The 20,024-nt window shown below is 40.2% G+C and overlaps 2 protein-coding genes across 2 annotated transcripts; both read left to right on the top strand.

The window, feature by feature from the left end:
• The first annotated feature begins 57 nt into the window (after positions 1 to 57).
• dhx37 (DEAH (Asp-Glu-Ala-His) box polypeptide 37) lies at positions 58 to 11,916 on the top strand. Its single transcript, XM_069138615.1, has 26 exons — positions 58 to 355; positions 460 to 629; positions 2,956 to 3,068; positions 3,174 to 3,552; positions 3,674 to 3,822; positions 3,958 to 4,050; positions 4,197 to 4,293; positions 5,198 to 5,311; positions 5,398 to 5,614; positions 6,048 to 6,146; positions 6,225 to 6,295; positions 6,410 to 6,545; positions 6,639 to 6,715; positions 7,166 to 7,398; positions 7,498 to 7,609; positions 7,708 to 7,814; positions 8,217 to 8,405; positions 8,554 to 8,678; positions 8,994 to 9,110; positions 9,203 to 9,375; positions 9,470 to 9,584; positions 10,361 to 10,498; positions 10,578 to 10,672; positions 11,146 to 11,219; positions 11,328 to 11,425; positions 11,513 to 11,916. The coding sequence occupies exons 1-26, from the start codon at positions 253 to 255 to the stop codon at positions 11,587 to 11,589; spliced, it is 3,471 nt and encodes a 1,156-aa protein (XP_068994716.1). The 5' UTR covers positions 58 to 252; the 3' UTR covers positions 11,590 to 11,916.
• Positions 11,917 to 12,717: 801 nt separating this feature from the next.
• ufd1l (ubiquitin recognition factor in ER associated degradation 1) lies at positions 12,718 to 19,865 on the top strand. Its single transcript, XM_069178089.1, has 12 exons — positions 12,718 to 12,847; positions 13,083 to 13,215; positions 16,315 to 16,347; positions 16,446 to 16,567; positions 16,721 to 16,851; positions 16,939 to 17,011; positions 17,122 to 17,190; positions 17,276 to 17,344; positions 17,710 to 17,760; positions 17,861 to 17,949; positions 19,019 to 19,103; positions 19,301 to 19,865. Exons 1-12 carry the CDS (start codon positions 12,845 to 12,847, stop codon positions 19,373 to 19,375), a joined length of 933 nt encoding a protein of 310 aa, XP_069034190.1. The 5' UTR covers positions 12,718 to 12,844; the 3' UTR covers positions 19,376 to 19,865.
• Positions 19,866 to 20,024: the final 159 nt, after the last annotated feature.

The following is a 20,024-nucleotide window of genomic DNA, read 5'->3' as shown; positions in this document are numbered from 1 at the left end:
GGAACCTTCCTACAGTGTTAACATTTCGGCGGGGGACCGTTTTAGCCGTTGCACACCTCTGTGTTTACACGTGAGGTTTGTGCGGGGCTTAACTCTCGAAAGTAAAGTCTTTAAATCTCTATTGCCGCTGTCTGAACCGTTTACATAAAAAGGTTAGAAGTTGATATGTTTATTAATATTTTGTCGGTTGTGTAAATATCGTTTAAACGTGAAGGTGTAATCAGCTCGTTAGTTCACGCTGAGTCGTTTAAAATGGGAAAACTAAGGAAGAAACACAATTGGAAAGGAAGACAGCAAAGCGACCCTCAAGCAGCAGCACATGAAGAGAAGACACAAGTTGTGGTGGAACTACAAGGTAGGTTTTCATAAGAAAAACCTGTAAAGGAACGAAAACACGTCGTCTTCATTGTCACTTAATTTATTGTGTGTTTGTCTCTTTGCGTGGCTTGCGTCCATCAGATGGGACCAGACTGAAAGGTGTAGATAAGAGCAATGCTCTGGTCCTCCCGGCCAACAAAGCCAAGAAGAAGAAACCCACGCTGACCACAGTCTCCACTAAAAGGGCCCTCACCAAGAGGCAGAGGAAAGAGCTGCAGAAGGTCCTCGAGCGCAAAGACAAGAAAGCTCAGGTGAGAAACCTTAAATGTAAAATACAGATTTTGCCTTTGTCTCTGGGAACTTGTGATGCACATTGTTAAGTTTTTATGATAAATGATTAATCACCAGAACATTCAGATGATTAATTAATAATATACAAATAATGTGGACAATAAATATCCATGAGTCTAGACTTATTGGTGAAACGGTAAATGCCACATGCCATTTGAAATCTGCCCGAAGTTACTGGATCAAAGAGCAGGGTATTGGACTGCAATACATTTGTAGTACAGACTGTAATTGGAGCCCGACTGTTCCTGGATTTTTGGGGTCGATACTACTGATATTAGGGAGTCAAATAAATCGGATACGGCGATATCGGCCGATTGTCTTCTCTCTCTCTCTTAGCACACATTTTACTTTTACACTTTTAATGCTTGGTGTTGCCTCTGAATTTGAGAAGAAAAGATGTTGTATTTCCTGTTCGATGACATATATGGCGATCTTCATCTGTATTCGCCTCATCCTTAATTCATGAGGAGCTGCCTGTGGAGCTGCATGCCTGCCTATGGCTGGTTTTCTATCTAACATTAATCTGAGGAATCCTGTCTAATACTCAAAAACTGTTGCTGATTGAAGTAAGAAGAGTCTCACCAACTATTTACTGCTAAATTGTGGACATTATTGGGATCCTCTGGAGCTTTCTGGCTCTATCCTGCTGAACTTTGGGCCTAGTAAGCCTTGAAGGTCAAACAATGCCACCCAAAGCCTCTAAACACCACTGAGGAATATGTCACGATGGCTCAAGTGTTGTCTTTGGCTCACTTGATTGTAGCATCAAAGATTTTGATGAAAGTCTGTCCAGCTCTCTTGATTTGATGAACAATGAGGGTAAATTCTGTCACATTTTAGGAGATTTCTCATTTCTCAATGGTCTTTATTCTAGTTACTTTTTTCCTCTTATTCAGAAAGAAAGAAATATCACTGAACAGTTCATGACTTACATTAAAGTAAATTCACAGGTTCATTCTTACTCTATACGTCAATTCTCAGATCTTCATCCTATTAAATTTTTCACCTGCAGATACGATATAGGGCACCAAATTATGGGATAGCTTTTCCAATCTGACAAAAAGCTGTTCCTGTATAAAACGCTTGAAAAGGTGCATAAAAAAACTTTACTGCTGCTTTGTAACTGTAACATGCACACAAAAACTCATCCATTGTCATACTCGATGCAAAAAAAAAAAAAAAAAAAAATCTAATCAAATCAGTTTGTCAAACACTACATCGCACATCTCTCCATGTAACACATTTTTATCGTTTGAGTTCAGGTTTCTCGATAGTAGGAAATGACTTGTCCGTCTTGCATCTTTTCGTTGTGGAGTTCGTGTGTGGAGGGCCTGACTAACCTCTGTCTCAGTGTTTGTTGGGATTTGTTCCAAGAGTTTGATTACCAGGTCCTCCAACTCATTACAGAGCGACTTCTCAATCTCAGAGGTGTCTTGTTTGCAGGAGTAGAAACTGCTGCTTCATTTCTTGCTTGAATCCATCCTGTTCAGCCTTCAGCCTCTGGATCTCCTCCTGGTGCTCTGAAAACGTTTCAGAGTGAGACCTCTTTTCTATCTCAAGAAGTCGCTGAAAGGCGTTGCTCTGTTTTTTGGTTTCTTCTAGCTGTTGGCCCAGTTTGATCCTCTGTGTCAGCTCATTGAAACACTTGGCTCTCTCTTTGCCAAACAGATCGCTCTGCTCCTTTGCCCAGACCTTTGCTTTGTGGAGCTCCATGACGGTCTAATATTCAATGTGGTTCTAGAGTTCTTAGTTTTTTTGCGCTTCTGACTTCAGGTTGTTGGAGAACTCTGTGAGGCTCTGCTCCTGAGAGACACTCTTTTCCTCTGCTCTTTGCAGCTGAGCCTTTACACTCATCATGGACATGAATGTCACAGCAATATTGAAGAAAACAGTCAGAATTATACATACAAGGTCATAAATACATACAGTACACCTAATATTTGATTTAATGTCCTTTGGCAAGTTGCACCTTTTTGTCAGATCCTTTTGGCCATCAACCAGCTTCTGGTAGAATATGGATAGTTGACCGCTTTTCTTGGTAGAATTGATAGAGTTCAATCAAATTTGTTGGTTTTCTGACACAAACCTGACTTAAGCACAGTCCCACACAGTTGGGTTGAAGTCAGGACTTTGGGAATAATCTGCAGCCCTGGACATCATACTGAACCTAATTTTTTATGCTGTAACATTTGTTCCGACAGACTGTACTCATTTATCAACAATACTTTGGCAAATCATATACAAAGGATTTGATTGCACGCACGTGTTTATGTCTCTTCTGTCCAGAGAGCAGACATCCTGACCAAACTGGCTGAGGTGCAGCTCCCTGAGTCTGAACTGAAGCTCCTGTACACCACGTCCAAACTGGGAACAGGAGACAAGCTTTACCAAAGTAAACAGTAAGTGCACGACACAGTTATCAATCAATACCAAGAAGCAACGTGATCGCTAAGTTTCTTAGTAGAAAAGGAGTAATACGTGTTTTTTTTAAAAATAATTTTCAGGTCATTAGATGATGTAAAAGACTTGGATCCAAAGATCAACAGCCTCAGCGGAGCGAACAGGAAGAGAAAATGGAAAGAAGAGAATGAAGATGAAGAAGAAGAAAAGGCAGAAGAAAGTAGTGATGTGGACACATCGTCTGAGGAGGAGGAGGAGGAGGAGGAGGAGGAGAAAATGACGACCACAGAGACGAGTGAATCTAAGGAAAGTACCTCTCCCTGTCAGGAAACAGTGACCAAACACGAAGTGAGGGAAGAGCAGAAGGCCGCAGAGAAAGATGGACAGAAAGAGAAGAAGACTTCAGATCAGGAAAAAGTCCAAATCAAGAGACTGTCTCAGCCAGCTGTCTTCATTCCTGTTGACAGATCACCAGAAATCCAGGTTTGTGTCTGTGAAAAGAAAAGAAAAAAACAGTAACTGTGACTCTGGAAACTACAGGTTTTTCATTAAGAAAGGTGTTTCCTAGAGTTTGCTTGAAGTGTACTTCTATCTGTTGCTGCAGGAGGCTCGTCTGAAGCTGCCCGTGCTGGCAGAGGAGCAGGTCATCATGGAGGCAGTGAGAGAAAATCCCTGTGTTGTCATCTGCGGAGAAACGGGGAGTGGAAAGACCACTCAAGTGCCTCAGTTTCTGTATGAAGCCGGCTACGCCAGGTAGTTTATCTGCTTCATGGTGCTAACCTGAAATGTTCTACTGGGCATTTACCAAGAGAAAAGACTCATGTGGATACACACTTGTATGTAATATCATGTGTTTACTGTCTTCTTGTTCATTCTTGATTCCTCTAGTGGCGCTGGCATTATTGGTATCACAGAGCCGAGGAGAGTAGCAGCCGTCAGCATGTCCCACAGAGTGGCCAAAGAGATGAACCTGCCCACACAGTAACAAACATTTACTCACTGTAGACGTGTAGAAAATATTAACAATAAGTAATCGCAAATCCACAGACTTAAAGAAATCTACAAAAAACTAAAAAGCCTGAATACTCTCTGTTACAAGCTTGGAAATGTTTATTTTTGTGCATCAGGGTGGTGTCCTACCAGATCCGATATGAAGGCAATGTGACTAGCGACACAAAGATCAAGTTCATGACGGACGGTGTTCTACTGAAGGAGATTCAGAAGGTAATCATCTTTACTTTCTACTGAGTCATTTAATAAAACACAGTCAACATGACGACAAGCTTCGGTCCACTGGGAGAAACATCCCGGTAACTGCTGCTTTCCTTTATGTCTCCTAAAAGACACGAGAAGAGAAACTCAGTGAGAGGGACAGACAGCAATCAGTGTGTAATAACATTTATGTTTAACCTGGAGATAAATGAGGACCCAGTTTTGCCTTCTATTTGAGATAATAAAAGAGACTCTAAAGAGGAAAGTGGAGCCTTGTGTTTTAATATGACCAAGAGACAAGGTTTCAAAGTTGTATTATTTTTTTATTAACAAATATTAAAGAAAATCATTTGTAACAAAAAGATATCTGCAATTCAGTAACTTATTATGTTGATGTGAACAAAAGAAACCAAAGATAATCTGTGAATAATTACAAAAGATGTAGAAAACGGCAGGAAATAAGCAATATTTAAGAGTTATGCTTGAAAGACATGATTGGCTTAAAGAAAAAGTTAAATATAGATTCATTAGACAATCTACTGCAGATCTACAAAGAATTGTAGATATACAGAACCAGACATTGATTGAAAATATGCACAGTATATATAGTACATCAAAAACAGGAATAGAAGTAAATCAGAAGAATAACAGATTATCAAAATTGTCCATCTACTATTTCTATTGTTCTGTCTGTTATTCAGCTTATCAATTCATAAGTGCTAATTGAGCTGCATATATCACAGCTTGAATGACCCTCACCATGTTGAACTCAAACAGAAATTGGTTGAAAACTAACTGAAGGCATTTTTTACATCAATAATGGACTCGGCTGTAACACATCACAATGTGTCTGTACCAGGCTTTAATGACCTTGATCTGTCCGCAGTATCTTCAGTGTCTCTGTCTTGTTTTGTAGGATTTTCTGCTGCAGAAATACAGTGTGATAATCATAGATGAAGCTCACGAGAGGAGCGTCTACACGGACATCCTCATCGGATTATTGTCTCGTATCGTCCCTCTCAGAAACAAGGTAGGAGACGCAGCTGCGGAGTCTAAAGTGTCTCATCTGCAGACAGAGTTTCATTTTAACTCCCTCTCCCACCTGTCTCTCTGCAGAAAGGCATTTCCATGAAGCTGCTGATCATGTCAGCTACTCTGCGGGTTGAGGACTTCACAGACAACCAGAGGCTGTTTCAGACGCCGCCGCCTGTCATCAAGGTGGACGCTCGTCAGTTCCCGGTCACCATCCACTTCAACAAACGCACCCCGCTGGAGGACTACACCGCAGAGGCCTTTCACAAGTCCTGCAAAATACACCGCATGCTGCCTCCAGGTACGTTCTGGCATCAACATTTGTTTAACACAAAACCAGACTGACCGACAGGAGTGACATCAAACATCATCAAAATTATTGAAATAACATTTAAGGAGGTATGGTCAGATAGATTGTTTTTGCTGAAAAAACAACAACAAATTATAAGACTTATTAAACAGTTCTCTTTAATAATAATCAGAATAATCTTTATCATTTAATTATCATAACAAACTTGACTCAATTATTTATAGACAGTTTTATCTGTGGCGAGATGCACTATTGTTTATCTTTTTATGTAAATCAATCATTGAAGAAAAAAGGGAAGTTTATATTTATCAATAGAGTTTATGTATCCAGAGTAATTTCCAGTGAGTTGGCATGATGAACTGCGTTTTCTGGTGGAGTTAAACTTTCACCCTCTCTGCCACCCTGATGCACGTCTGTCCTCCAGGTGGTATCCTGGTGTTCTTGACCGGTCAGAACGAAGTTCACAGCCTCTGCAGACAACTGAGAAACGCTTTCCCCTTCAGGAAGGGTAACACAGCCACTGGTGAGTCATCTGCCTCCTCACTAACATATCTCTGAGCCGAGAGTACGTATCTGTGTATTTACTGGGTTTTGTGTCCAGCTGACGATGAGGAAGCAGAAAGCTCAGAGGCGATGAAGAAGTTTAAGAAAGCCAAACAGAAGAAGACTGTTGTAAGTCTGCTTTTAGTAAAAGAGCTCTAAAACCCCTGATGTGACGAGCACTTCCTCCATCTTTGACAGATATTTATTATGTGCATACTTAAAGCATGTTAACTCCATCCACAGTCTCTGCCTCGGATCGACCTGGATAACTACTCCGCCCTGCCGGTGGACGAAGGAGACGAGGACAGAGAGGCGGGGATCGGAGACGAGGAGGATGGAGGCTCAGACCTGGACTTCGGAGACGATCCAGTTGTTACAGGCAAGCTACGCCAAATAAATAGTTCTTCGCAATCCAGGTGGATTTATTTCACATGAGCACCTTTACAGATTCTGCTCTGTTTTGTCTCTACAGAGGAGAAGGCCGACCCGTCCATCCCTCTCTACGTCCTCCCACTCTACTCTCTGTTGGCCCCCGAGCAGCAGGCCAAGGTCAGATTAACGACATGTGTCAGCACAGAACTGATTAAGTAAAATCATACACGAGTTGAGAGGTAGGGTGGTTTGGCAATAGAAATATTATGACAGATGGAATTTACTGGATAACTAAAATGGTAACAACAATAGCAAAATGGTAGTGGATGAGAGCCAGTATTCTTACACAATACATATCAGATATATATTGCTCCAGCACTTGCTTCTACTGTCGTGCCTGAAGTAACTCGACTTGTTGATTTAAGAGGAAACTGCGCAGAGTTTAGTTTGAAGCAACGTAGTCAATAAACCAATGAATTAGAAAGAGCTGGTAGTTTAGTACTAGCTCCTCAGTGTATTTATTGTGCTATTGTAGATTGCGCAGATTAGATTTCTTACCAAGATGTCATATTAGATTAACTTCTACTGTGAGATGTTGTACATTTGTTGTATGTTTGTTGGCTGCAGGTGTTCAGGCCTCCTCCACCCGGCACTCGTCTCTGTGTTGTGGCCACCAACGTGGCCGAGACGTCTTTGACCATCCCTGGCATCAAGTACGTGGTCGACTGCGGTCGTGTTAAGAAGCGTTTCTACGACAGAGTGACCGGCGTGTCGTCCTTTAAAGTCAACTGGACCTCACAGGCCTCAGCCAATCAGAGGGCAGGTAGAGCGGGGCGAACAGAGGCGGGACACTGCTACAGGTCAGCGCTATTAAACTGTGTAACACTCATCGCTGTTTCCTTTACCCGAGGAGGATTTTCACAAGTGTTTCTCTCCCTGTTTCTGTGATGTTTCTGCAGGTTGTACTCGTCTGCCGTGTTCGGAGACTTCAGTTTGTTCTCAGAGGCAGAGATCACTCGCAGGCCTGTGGAGGACCTGGTTTTACAGATGAAGGACCTCAACATAGACAAGGTGAGGAACTCAAACTTACCAGCAGGCTTCTGAATGAAATGCTGCTCCTTAACAGAAAGAAGTATCAGAATAACCGCTTTTATTTTGTGTTTGTGCAGGTGGTCAACTTTCCCTTCCCCACACCGCCCTCCGCTGAGACTCTTGTGGCAGCAGAGCAGTTATTAGTCTCTCTGGGAGCTCTGGAAGAGCCGCCTCAAACTGCAAGGTACCTGTGGCTTTCTGTGATGTCATCAATATTTATTGAAACACTTCAGATAGTGTTGGTGGACATTTGTTTTCACTGGTTCTTGCAGAGAAGCATGAACAAATAAAGACATATTTCCTTATCGTATTATGATTTTATTTAAAAGCGATGATTTCAGCAGGAACTTTAGGACTCCACAAGATTATTGTCATTCTTTGATGCTCAATGAAATCACCAGAGATGAGTGTTATTAAATTCTTCCTCTGAAGTCAGATCTTGTTCTTGTTTCCTTAAACAGCCTTTTATATTTCTTTTTAAAATTTGAACTATGTCTTATTTATCCAGTGTAATGATACAAACTGAGCTGAATATTAATCACATCACTTGTCTGCACTTGTAAACCGTCATTTTCTTCTTTCTAAGGGTGAAAGACATGCAGCGAGCGAAGCTGAGCTGTCCCATCACCCCCCTGGGCAGGGCGATGGCCTCGTTCCCTGTAGCCCCGCGTTACGCTAAAATGTTAGCGCTCGGGAAGCAGCAGGACTGCCTGCCGTACGTCATTGCTGTGGTGGCAGCCATGACAGTGCGGGAGATTTTTGAAGACCTCAACAGGTGAGGACATGTTTTCTCTAATGAAGTGTCTTTCTAGATAAACTAAATCATGCAGCACTTTTCAAGCTCAGTCCTCTCTCATGCAGCACGTGACAGTTTGATTTTTATGTTTTTATAATTGTAACATATTTTCGTTTTTCCTCCTCAGACCTGGACGCAATGAAGATGAGAGCTCCAAACTCACCCAGTGTCGAGCTCGGCTGGCCCAGATGAAGAGGCTGTGGGCTGGGCAAGGAGCCTCACTCCTGCTGGGAGACCTCATGGTCATGCTGGGTGAGCTTACGTTTTGTTCAGGTTACAGTAGTGGACAGCACTGTACAACAGACTGTAGAAAAGTATCTTAGGTTGTATGCTGACCTTTTAAAGGCCCCGTGATCTGGCTTCAAAATTATAATTATCCTCCAGGTTTTAGCATGAAGCTGAATTCTGAGGAGACACTGAAACATCAGGAGTCTCCTTTAAATAACTGAACTGAGTCCTGACTTAGGAAGAGTTGATAAGAGTGCATAAATGTCTGTTTTATGCAGCTTACTTATGTTCAGTATATTTATAGAGTCTATCCATACTTCTGTGTACATGTGACTGCAGGTGCTGTCGGTGCTTGTGAATTTGCCGGCTGTACTCCCAAGATTTGTGAGGACAACGGGCTGAGGTATAAAGCAATGGTGGAGATCAGAAAGCTAAGAGGACAACTAACTAATGCAGGTACACACACACACAAAAAAAACCCACAGATTATCTAACATTCGTCTGCTGCCGAAACCCAGCAGAGACTCATTGGTGTTCCCTCCTCCCAGTGAACGCAGTGTGTCCAGAGGTGGGCGTGTTTGTGGATCCCAAGATGACTCCACCGACGGCGCACCAGGTGGTTTGCTTGCGGCAGATTGTTCTGGCCGGACTTGGAGACCATCTTGCGAGGCGAGTACAGTCAGAAGATTTACTCGACCCAAAATGGAAGAATGGATACAAGGTTAGTCACTCTGAGGGCTGTCCCATTGATTGAGGAGTATGTTCTGTATTATCCCTCTTCTTCACCTCCCCCTGTTACCTGTTTTCACTCACAGACGCCTCTGATGGACGACCCGGTTTTCATTCATCCTAATTCTGCACTGTTCAAAACGCTGCCAGAGTTTGTCGTCTACCAGGAGATCATGGAGACCACCAAGATGTACATGAGAGGTAAATGAGCCCGGAGAAAAATGCAGTGAGATCACTGGTGTCAGCTTAGTGCTCATTTTACTGCCAAATGTGAGTTTAAAAAAAAAAAAGGGATGGGGGTGCCTTTTCTATTTTAATCCTGATGGCATTTTCAGTCAGCTGCTTGATTTTCACATAAACTGTTTTATATATTTATATATATGTGTATATATATATATATATATATATATATATATATATATATATATGACTCAGTCGAGAGTTGAGGCTGAATGGAATAAGATTCTGGAAAAATAAAAATAACACTCTTGACTGGAAAAATACCCACAAGATCGTATGATGTGCTGTTGCATCTGATGACATCAGGTCCAATAACAGTGACTCCTTCATGTTTTAATGTTATCACTGACGTTAAGAAGAAAACAAGATTTTTTGAACATCTTAAATTACATGCTGTTCTCTGTTTATGGCAAATGATAAAACATGTGATCCGTTTTGTTTGTGTTTTTGTATATGTTGCAAAGAAAAGACGTTTTGAATTCAAATTTTTTTTTTTTTTTACTTGATTTCCATCAATCATAACTAAAATGGACACATTTTTGTGTTACTTGTACAAAATTAATCATGTCACTTCCTGCATGGATGTTTTATTGTTCTCCTGTAATCCTGTTGACAAGCCACATTTCTATAATGCCAAATTCACGGACAACAGATTTCTGCTCCATTGACTGAAGCTACATTTGCAGACTGATGGTTTCACCTAGTTAAAAGCAATCTTCTTTTTTTTGTCCTGTCAGGTGTCTCGGCAGTAGAAGCAGAGTGGGTCCCCCAGTTTCTGCCTCAGTACTGTCACTTCGGCTCTCCTCAGGAGTCTCCGGTACCGTGGTTCTGTTCCTCCACCGGCACCATCAGATGTCACCGTTCAAGCACCTTCTGTAAGTCCTCTACAGCAGAGTACCGGAGCTAAAAGGTGTTTCAGCCTACATTAAAGTCATCACTGTGTGTCTCCTGCAGTCCGTGTCGCTTGGCAGCTGCCTGCAGTGGAGATGGAGTATCCAGAGGGCCTGGAGCGCTACAAGCTGTTTGCCAGGTTTCTTCTTGAGGGACAGGTACTGCAGCAAAACCTGAGACTTTTGTTTTGACTTCTACTACAGCCCCAAATAAATCTATTATTGATAAGTATTGGTAGCTTTAATTACTGTTGAGCCTCCTCCTTTTGTTGTTTATTTGGATCTGCAGTAGTTGTTACCTTTGAAAGCTCTTCCTATGGTTCTTATTGGAGTATAAAATATTTAACTTACAAACTTTGATTTGCAATAATGACAATTATTTTACATTTTATCATCATTTGTGATCAAAATGATCAATATAAATCAAAAGTTATTCAAGATTGTGTCTGTCATGTTGAATGCCTACATTGTTCTCTGTGTGTTAGGCAGAAGAACATGCAGTAGAGGAAAAATATCAATTAAAACCTGTCACAAACTATGAAAAATGTTGGACAAATGCTGCCTGAACCTGGCCAAAAGTTACAGGAACATTTATCTCTTGCATAGTAATATTTGCTTTGTCTGGTTGACAGGTTTGTCCCAAACTAAAGAAATACAGCAGCCACCTTCTGTCAAACCCCTCCATCATGCTGAAAACGTGGGCAAAGTAAGTCGATGCTCTCGCACATGCTGCTCTGCCATCTTTGAAGCAGTACAAATTAAACTTCTTTGAAGGAACAACTTTCCTTTTACTATCGTGTTTTTGCTGTTTCAGGTTGCAGCCCAGGACGGAGGCTTTACTGGGACCACTGTTGTCAAAGAGAGTCGACGGCAGAGATGCTCTCCTCTCCATCTGGAAGACCGAAGATAAATGTGAGGATTTAATGGGCTTGTTTCTGATCTGCTTAGTCTTTTTGTCATATAATTATGTTGTTTTAAAATGTTTTTCTTCTCCTACAGTTCTGTTGTTTGCATACTGCCAGTGGTTACCTGAAGCCATACACCAAGAAGTAGCTAAGAGCTGGCCTCCTATATAAAGGCTGCATCTGAAAAGAATAAATAATATAATGGACTTTTGACCAGACTTTACATTGACCTACACAACAAGAAAGCCCACTTCCTTGCTGTAGAAAGGCCTTGTTCAGACTCTGTTCATGTTTTATCAAAGTGCAAGTGAAATACCACAACACTGAATTTTTTTTTTTAGTTGTGTGTTTTATACATTGTATCTATGACTTGTAAAGTTATTTTCAGACAGAAAATATTTCAGCTAAAGCTCTGCAATGACTTTTAACTTGTTAGTGTGCTCCTGTCATTTATGTATGTCTGATTTGGTCTTCATAAGACTTATAAAAGCTGTGGCCCTGGAAATGCTGGTGTGTGATTTATTTATTCTTTGTGTCAACTTTTGGTGATGATGGTGTCAGCATAGTTATCTCAGCTTTGAGATGGATACATAAAACACAAAGTCTGTATTTGAAACTGTTAAAAATACATTATAAATATGTAGACATTTACCAGGCAGGGAGTGTCTGTGGAGAAGATGGTTTTGGTTTAGACTGAAAGTTCAGTTTTGACAAAACAATTTGACCACAAGGTCCATAAATAGCTTTTCTAGGTCCTTCAATTGTTTTTCAAAAGCTTCCTTAGCAAATGTGTTTTTCCCAGTTTTTATATAATTATATTAACATGTATGATTGTCTGAACATTTAAAAAAAAAAACTACTTCCATTCTTGATTGAAAATCCCCTCGACGGCTGTACAACAGACTTTAAAGAATAGAAAGTTCCCAAACACCTAACAAAGAATCCTTGTGGTTAGATGTCAAATTGTATTTTGTGTTATTTTCAATTGATTGATGCATAGAACAGAAAATCAGGATATATCAGTCTCTGCTTCCTCTTCTACATCAACTATTTCTAACTTTATGGACGTACAACTGTTGGGAGCTTCCTCGTTAACATATAATGTTGTTTTTCGGTCTTTAATGTGTCCTGGGAAGATAAATGAAAAGTAGTTTATATCCCAAAATGCGTCAATCTTTATTAATATGTGTGTAATATCCACAGTGGACTTAAAAGAAAAAACACGTGAACTACTTTTAAACCCACGCTCTGACAGCGTCACCATGTCGTCATTTCCTTCTGTCAGCTCGTACACTTCCGGAAGAAGCGGAAGACAACAGTGGAGAGTCACACAGCTCATATGCTTTTTTAAAAAAAATAAAATAAGTGAACAGAACTAGACGTTTAAATTCCAGTTGTTTGACAACCAAACATCTAAACCGTCAACATGGTGAGTAGCTCTCTGCTTTTGCTCGCTGCTGACGTCAAATGTGTATAAAAAAAAAAAAAAATAGACCGTACGTGTTAGCAGTTTTAGCTCTCGAGCGGCTAACAACGACAACAAAACAAAGATGCCTTGTCACGTTCAAATTAAACACCGACGGTGACGTCACTCGTCACGCAGAGCCACCGACGCCATGTGCGCGATACTGTGTGTTATTAACAGGTTCTGGTTTGTTCCACAGTTTTCTTTCCATGTGTTTGACCACCCGATGTCCCGGGGCTTTCAGAACCGCTTCTCCACTCAGTACCGCTGCTACTCGGTGTCCATGCTGGCGGGACCCAACGACCGGTCCGACGTGGAGAAAGGAGGCAAAAGTGAGACATATGTCCAAAGGGACATTTGCATATATTCTCTTTCAGCCACCCAGTTGAAGGTCGCTGGACAAAAAAAAAAAAAAAAAAAATGTGCTGGAGCATTTGCGGCCATGTCGTGAGAAATGTGACGCCGGTCTTTCAAAATCACAAAATATGTTTGAGGCAGGGGAGTTTTGTTACTCATATTTCTCCTCACTTTCATTTGACGTAATATTAGGGGTTAAATAAAAGCCCTAGTTGAGCTGAAAACGCCCCAGTTACACAGTCAGTCTGTCCTCACCAAGTCTCTCGTCCTTATCAGGCCGATGACTCTATTTTGGTGTTTTCCCAAATGAGGCACCGACAGTTTTGCCTCCATCCAGAGATGTTTTCAGCATTTCTGGAAAGAGTGAAAGTGTCGTGTAATTGTCATGTCTACTGAAACTGATTTTAATGTGCAGCAACACTGGAAAAACGAAATACCTCACTAAACCGGATTTAGCCTGTGAAGCCTTATATCATCCCTGCAATCAGACGTTTTCTCCTCACTACCGACTCAAATAGAGCTACAATTACATGTTGATGAATTGATCGATTATATTATATTATGACATATTATTAACTATTTGATTAAGTAATCAACTTATTTTTTTGTTAGTTGTCACGTGAGCGTTAACAGAAAAACTTTGGATTTTTGAGTATCAGTCAGACAAAGCAAGACATCCCCTGTGATGTGGGGAATTTTAACAGACTGTGTTTACTATGTTCTGAAAATAATTCTGAAATAATGAATTACTCAATGATGTAAATAATCTTTAGTTGCAGCCTTTGACTCGTGTTCAGCATTGCGTAGTGCGAGAAGCTTTTTTCTCTTAATTTGTTTGTCAGTAAACTTCTAATAGATGCTTCTCTCTGATATGTACAACCCCACTTCCAAAAAAGTTGGGACGCTGTGTAAAATGTAAATAAAAAGGGAGAATGCAATGATCTGCAAATCTCATAAACCCATATTTAATTGCAAATAGACCAAAGACGACAAAAAACAAGTGTTGGAACGGAGACATTTTTATTGTTTTATAAAAAAATATATGCTATTTTTGAATTGGATGCCAGCAACACATCTCAAAAAAAGTTGGGACAGGGTCATGTTTGTTTTGCATCACTTTTTTTTACAACACTCCATAAACGTTTGGGAACTGAGGAGACCAGTTTCTGGAGTTTTTCAATTGAAATGGTGTTTCATTCTTGCTTTATATACGATTTTAGCTGCTCAACAGTTCGGGGTCCCTTTTTGTCGTATTTTTCTTTTCATGATGCTCCAAATTTTGTAAATTGGTACCAGGTCTGGACTGCAGGAGGACAGTTTAGCACCCGGACTCTTCTACTACAGAGACATGCAGTTGGAATACATACAGAATGCAGTTTGACATTGTTTTGCTGAAATAAACGAGTCCTTCTCTGAAAGAGACGTTGTCTGAATGGCAGCATATGCTGCTCCTAAACCTCTATACATAGTTCAGCATTCATGGTTCCTTCCCAGAAGTGTCAGCGACCCACGTCATGTGCACTAATGCATCTCTGTACCATCACGGATGCTGGCTTTTCAACAAGCTGGGTGGTCCCTCTCCTCTTAACCTGGAGGATGCAGCATCTATGATTTCCAAAAAGAAGCTCAAATATTGATTTGTCAGACGACAGGACAGTTTTCCACTTTGCCTCAGTCCATCTTAAATGATCTCTGGCCCAGAGAAGGCGCCGGTGTTTCTGGATCATGTTAATATGTGGTTTCTTCTTTGCATGGCAGAGTATTAACCAGCATTTGTGGATGCAGAGATGAACTGTGTTCACAGACAAAGATATTCTGAAGTTCTTCTTAGTCCAGACAATGATTTCCACTACAGATTTGTGTCTGTTTTTAATACAGGGCCTGAAAATCACGGCCATCCAATAATGGTTTTCGACCATGTACCTTGTGTACAGAGATTTTTTTCAGATTATCGGAATCTCTATGATTTTAATAATAATAATAACTTTATTTATATAGCACCTTTAAAAACAGAGTTTACAAAGTGCTCTACAGAGAAGCAAAGCATAGTCATACATAACGTCAATACCGGTAAACATTGAAGAAAACAGGAGGCAAAAAAGACCATACCATTAAGGTAATGAATACAAGAAAACCAAACAAATAACCAAAACGAGCAAATGGAATAGAAAACAAACAAACAAATAAATAAATACCGGGAGCCAGTGGAGAGTATTTTAAGTATTGTAGATGATGAAATCCCCAAATTCTTTGCAATTTTACGTTGAGGGAAATTATTTTTACATTTTTGCACTAGTTTCTCACGCAGTCTTTCACAGTGATGAACCTCTCACCATCTTCACTGCTGAGATTCTGCCTCTCTGAAATGCTCTTTTTTATACCCAATCATGTTACTGATCTGTTGCCATTTCACATAATTAGTTGAGATGTTTCACCAGCTGTTTTTTTTTTAGCTTTACACAACTTTTCCAGTCTTTTGTTGACCCTGTCCCAACTTTTTTGGGACTTGTTGCTGGCGTCAAATTCAAAATAAGCATATATTTATCTTAAAACAATAGAATTTTTCAGTTTCAACACTTGATATGTTGCCTTTAGTCTATTTGACTTTAGTCTATATAATTAAATATGGGTTTATGAGATTTGCAAATCATTGCATTTTGTTTTTATTTACGTTTTACACAGCGTCCCAACTGTTTTGGAAACGGGGTTGTGGATGTCTGTTCATACCAGAAGTTACATTGCTGAAAGATACAATGTTTATACTACAGTTTTACTTATAATACAATAGACATTGTATGTCTCTTGTTTTCTTTTCATGTGGCAGTATTTGCCTTGTTGTGACTGTAAAATATAATGATATCACAGACCAAATATGATCTAATTTTCATATGCTTCCAGCTGGACATCACAGATCATTCTCAATATTCAATTAAAGTTACAATCTTAAGAAAATTCTTCTATAGTTCTACCTATTAGATTGATTACCCAACAAGTTCTGAATGGCAGTAAAGATATCAATGAAAACATTTGTTGCATATGTGTAATAATAATAATTATTTTGTCTTATTTTTCAGTAATAATGCCACCTTCAGCTCTCGACCAGCTCAGTAAGTGCAAATGGATTAAAGCCTGTCTTGTCTTCACTCTAATTGTTGTGTTTGCACCCTCCGTGGTTCTTATCGTTGTTCTCCTTTCCCCTGAACAGGCCGGCTCAACATCACGTATCCAATGCTGTTCAAGCTGACCAACAAGAACTCGGACAGAATGACACACTGCGGTGTTCTGGAGTTTGTGGCCGACGAGGGAATCTGTTATCTGCCACACTGGGTGAGAAACAGTGATGGGTTTAATCTTGGTGTCAGAGAGACTGAACTGTCTGCCGTCACCAGTAGCAGAGTCCTGAACTATTACTCTTACGTGGAAGGGAATAGTAATATTTCATGCACATGAATATTTCTTCCTTTCTTTTGTCTGCTGCAGATGATGCAGAATCTCCTGCTGGAGGAAGGCGGTCTGGTCCAAGTGGAAAGTGTTAATCTTATGGTTGCCACTTATTCAAAGTTCCAGCCTCAGAGCCCCGACTTTCTGGACATCACGAACCCCAAGGCAGTGTAAGAAACATCAGCCCGCAGCAGTAATTTGACCTCTCACACATGTCGTGTTAAACTGAAGTGAATAACAAAGATGTCACTTTACAGACTGGAGAATGCCCTGAGAAACTTTGCGTGCTTGACAACTGGTGATGTCATTGCTATCAACTACAATGAAAAGGTAAATCAGTTTATTCGGATTAGTTTAGACTAATATGTTGATATGTTTTTGTTTTATTTCTTTTGACTGCATACCACTGCTAATGGTGTGTGTGTGTTTGTTTGTTTCAGATATATGAGCTGCGAGTGATGGAGACCAAGCCAGATAAAGCTGTATCCATCATTGAGTGCGATATGAACGTAAGACCCCGGATTTGTTCTCACAGACAACAGTAAAACTATTGTGCTGCATTCTGTACTTATGTGTCGTGACTCTGTTTCTCAGGTGGACTTTGATGCTCCTTTGGGTTACAAAGAGCCTGAACGCCGACCTCAGCACCAGGAAGAACCAACAGTAAGGACCATTTTTTTGTACTATATAGTCTGGCAGATTCAATGTCATGGATGTTTTTTTCTCTTTCTGATGATTTGTGTTTTAAATAATTAGGTGGTTCAAACCTTTTTTGTTTTTTCTTTCCTCCATTGAAATCCTCAAGTGCAGCTTTGGCATATTAATTAGTCATTTAGATACTGAACACTAGCTTTATGCTGAAAGTTTTATGGTTGCATATTTATATCTGCTTGTACAGTGACTCTCAGTAAAGATTGCTCAGTGATTGTACCGCCGGGAAGACGTCGTTGATGTTCAGATCGTGATGTGACCGATGATAAGAAACACTTAGTGCTCTGAACAATGTGATGAAACTCATCTGTTCACAGGAGGAAGAAGCAGATCCCTGCAGTTACGCTGACATGGACACAGGATTCAGAGTGAGTACATGTTGCTGTGGGTTCGAGACAAATTGAGGTCCTTAGTGATAACTGTGGTGATGGGATTGAATGTAATGTTTGATCTGTTTCTTCTGTTCAGGCTTTCACCGGCTCTGGCAATCGTTTGGATGGTAAAACAAAAGGGATTGAGCCGAGCCCGGTCCCTCTCGCCCCAAGTGACATCAAAAGGTGAGAAGAGGTTCACCAGTTTACACATGTAGACAATTAGGTTGTCTTCAGGCTGTCAGTCAGAATTTGATTTGTGTCCAAATCCGATTGAAATCTGATTATACTGCACTCCTAGTTTATGTGGGAATTGTTTAATTGTTGGGTTTCTCTGTATAATATTGTAAAGTCTTGCTGTAAGGACTTTAATGTGTTAAGTGCCATGAAATAACCTATGTTGTGATTTGGCGCTATAGAAATAAAATAGAATTGAATTGAATTGAAAGCAAGTCTGAATGGCAAAGAATCATGAGATCTGATTTTGATGAATCCGATCTGATTGGATTGAGTGGGTTTTTTTCTTTTCTTTATTCTGACAGCGCTGCAACATAATAAGGTCCCTCTTCAGGTTACATTTTTTTCAGGGAAAGTTTAAAACATTTATTAGACAGCAGACAGTAGAGAGTTATTGTGATGACATGCACAAAGTTTCATAGCAGAACTCAAACTGGGCACAGTGCAGTTCATGGTCAGGACATGTTGCCCAGGCAGCCAGTGCTGTGTGGTGTATTTTTGAGAGGATGTCTCACAGAACTAGATCCTCTTTACGTTTGTTGTAAGTAGGTTGGTGACCTGCATGGAGACGCACACTGTGACGCAGTGAGTCACATCAGATTGTCAGCTGATGCATAGTTTGAAGGCTCGGACGGATCTCTGACCAGTTTTTTTTTTTTATTGTTGTCACTTTGTTGTTTAACTGGTGTACAAACTGTGGCCTTAAACTCCCTCCTCGAGTCACCACAACGAGTCAGTGGGGCATTGCAGGAAATGACAAAAGGCGATTTTGTTTGTGAAGTTATTCAATTATTTACTGCTTGTTGCTCACTCGTGTCCCCATGTTATCCTATTTTGGTCACACATGACGTGGTCAGCCTGCTTTTCACATATAATTCAGGAAAACAAACTGTAGCAGGAGTGGAGACACTTAATTCAGTCTTTATTTTACTGAACAATACTGAGCATTGAACCATCCCACTGGTGTTTGGTCTTAGTGTAAATTACAAATCCTAATGTCTAATCTTTGATCGCACAGAGGAATTCCCAACTACGAATTCAAAGTCGGCAGGATCACCTTCATCAGAAACTCCAAGCCTCAGCCCAGGAAAATTCTAGATGATGTGAGTAATGTGAAAAATGTTTGTAAGATGATTATATATTTTAGTTGTCTGTTGTACATTTCTATGCCGCTCCTTTCCACAGCACTTGAACGTAATAGTTTTAAAGTGTGATATTCTCAAAATGAATTTCCTTCGTTTAGGGCTCATATTTTAAGTTTTCCAATTACAACGCTTCTAAATCTCTTGATTCCTCCCAGGATGATGCCTTAAACAGATTCATCGCCTTCTCTGGACAAGGACAATCACTACGCAAGAAGGGCAGGAAGCCTTGAACAATTACAAATGGAGAGTCTGGTTTATGTCAGTTGGCCGACTATAACTATTGTCACCTGCAGCAGCAAAGTAAAAACGGGTATTCAGATGCTTTGGGGTTTTGCCTGTCTATCCCTTTGAAATGGGAGTTTTGCTGTTGATTTTGGATTATAGTGTGTAATTAAAACTGACAGTGATGTTTTGCTCAAAAATGGCAGAGCAGCCTAAAATACTGTCAGTTGTAATTTGGTGTTCACAAGTTCAGGGTGACTGATTGGAGACAGGCAGAACAGATTATATCATCAACACAAAGATTGATTTGTGAGTTATTGTAATGTTATAAGATTTGACATCCCTTTGACTAAAAGCAGCTTCCCCTCTTTTCCAGTATTGTCTGAGTTTTACAATTCACCTTAAATATGCTGCTATTCAGAATCCCATTGTTCTGATAAAATGGGAGCAATAATACTTTTGTTTTTAATTATAATAAAAAATAATTTTATGTTTAAATGTTCCCCCTTTTTTCTGAGTTACAGGAATAAGTTAATTTTTCTTTTTTCCTGGTTTATATATAGACAAATAAAGGATTGTGTTCTGAAACTAATTGTTATTTTTTTTTTGTAATGTCATAGTGAGCTTGTCATTGTGAGCTTGTAAATGAACTACCAA

Source organism: Embiotoca jacksoni, unplaced genomic scaffold, assembly GCF_022577435.1.
Source record: "Embiotoca jacksoni isolate LCO1_2020_lvr unplaced genomic scaffold, fEmbJac1.0.p SCAF_8, whole genome shotgun sequence".
NCBI lineage: Eukaryota > Metazoa > Chordata > Actinopteri > Embiotocidae > Embiotoca > Embiotoca jacksoni.
The sequence above is the reverse complement of the archived record's forward strand: the minus strand, read 5'-3'. Positions and strand labels throughout refer to the sequence as shown.

What these genes read in the sequence shown, in the direction of transcription:
- dhx37 (XM_069138615.1), top strand. Translation starts at nt 253, where the DNA reads ATGGGAAAACTAAGGAAGAAACACAATTGGAAAGGAAGACAGCAAAGC. An exon ending in GAGGCGGGACACTGCTACAG is followed by an intron (nt 7,399 to 7,497) that starts GTCAGCGCTATT and finishes ATGTTTCTGCAG; the next exon opens with GTTGTACTCGTCTGCCGTGT. An exon ending in AGGACCTCAACATAGACAAG is followed by an intron (nt 7,610 to 7,707) that starts GTGAGGAACTCA and finishes GTGTTTGTGCAG; the next exon opens with GTGGTCAACTTTCCCTTCCC.
- ufd1l (XM_069178089.1), top strand. An exon ending in TCTGTTATCTGCCACACTGG is followed by an intron (nt 16,568 to 16,720) that starts GTGAGAAACAGT and finishes TGTCTGCTGCAG; the next exon opens with ATGATGCAGAATCTCCTGCT. An exon ending in GCCCCAAGTGACATCAAAAG is followed by an intron (nt 17,950 to 19,018) that starts GTGAGAAGAGGT and finishes TTGATCGCACAG; the next exon opens with AGGAATTCCCAACTACGAAT.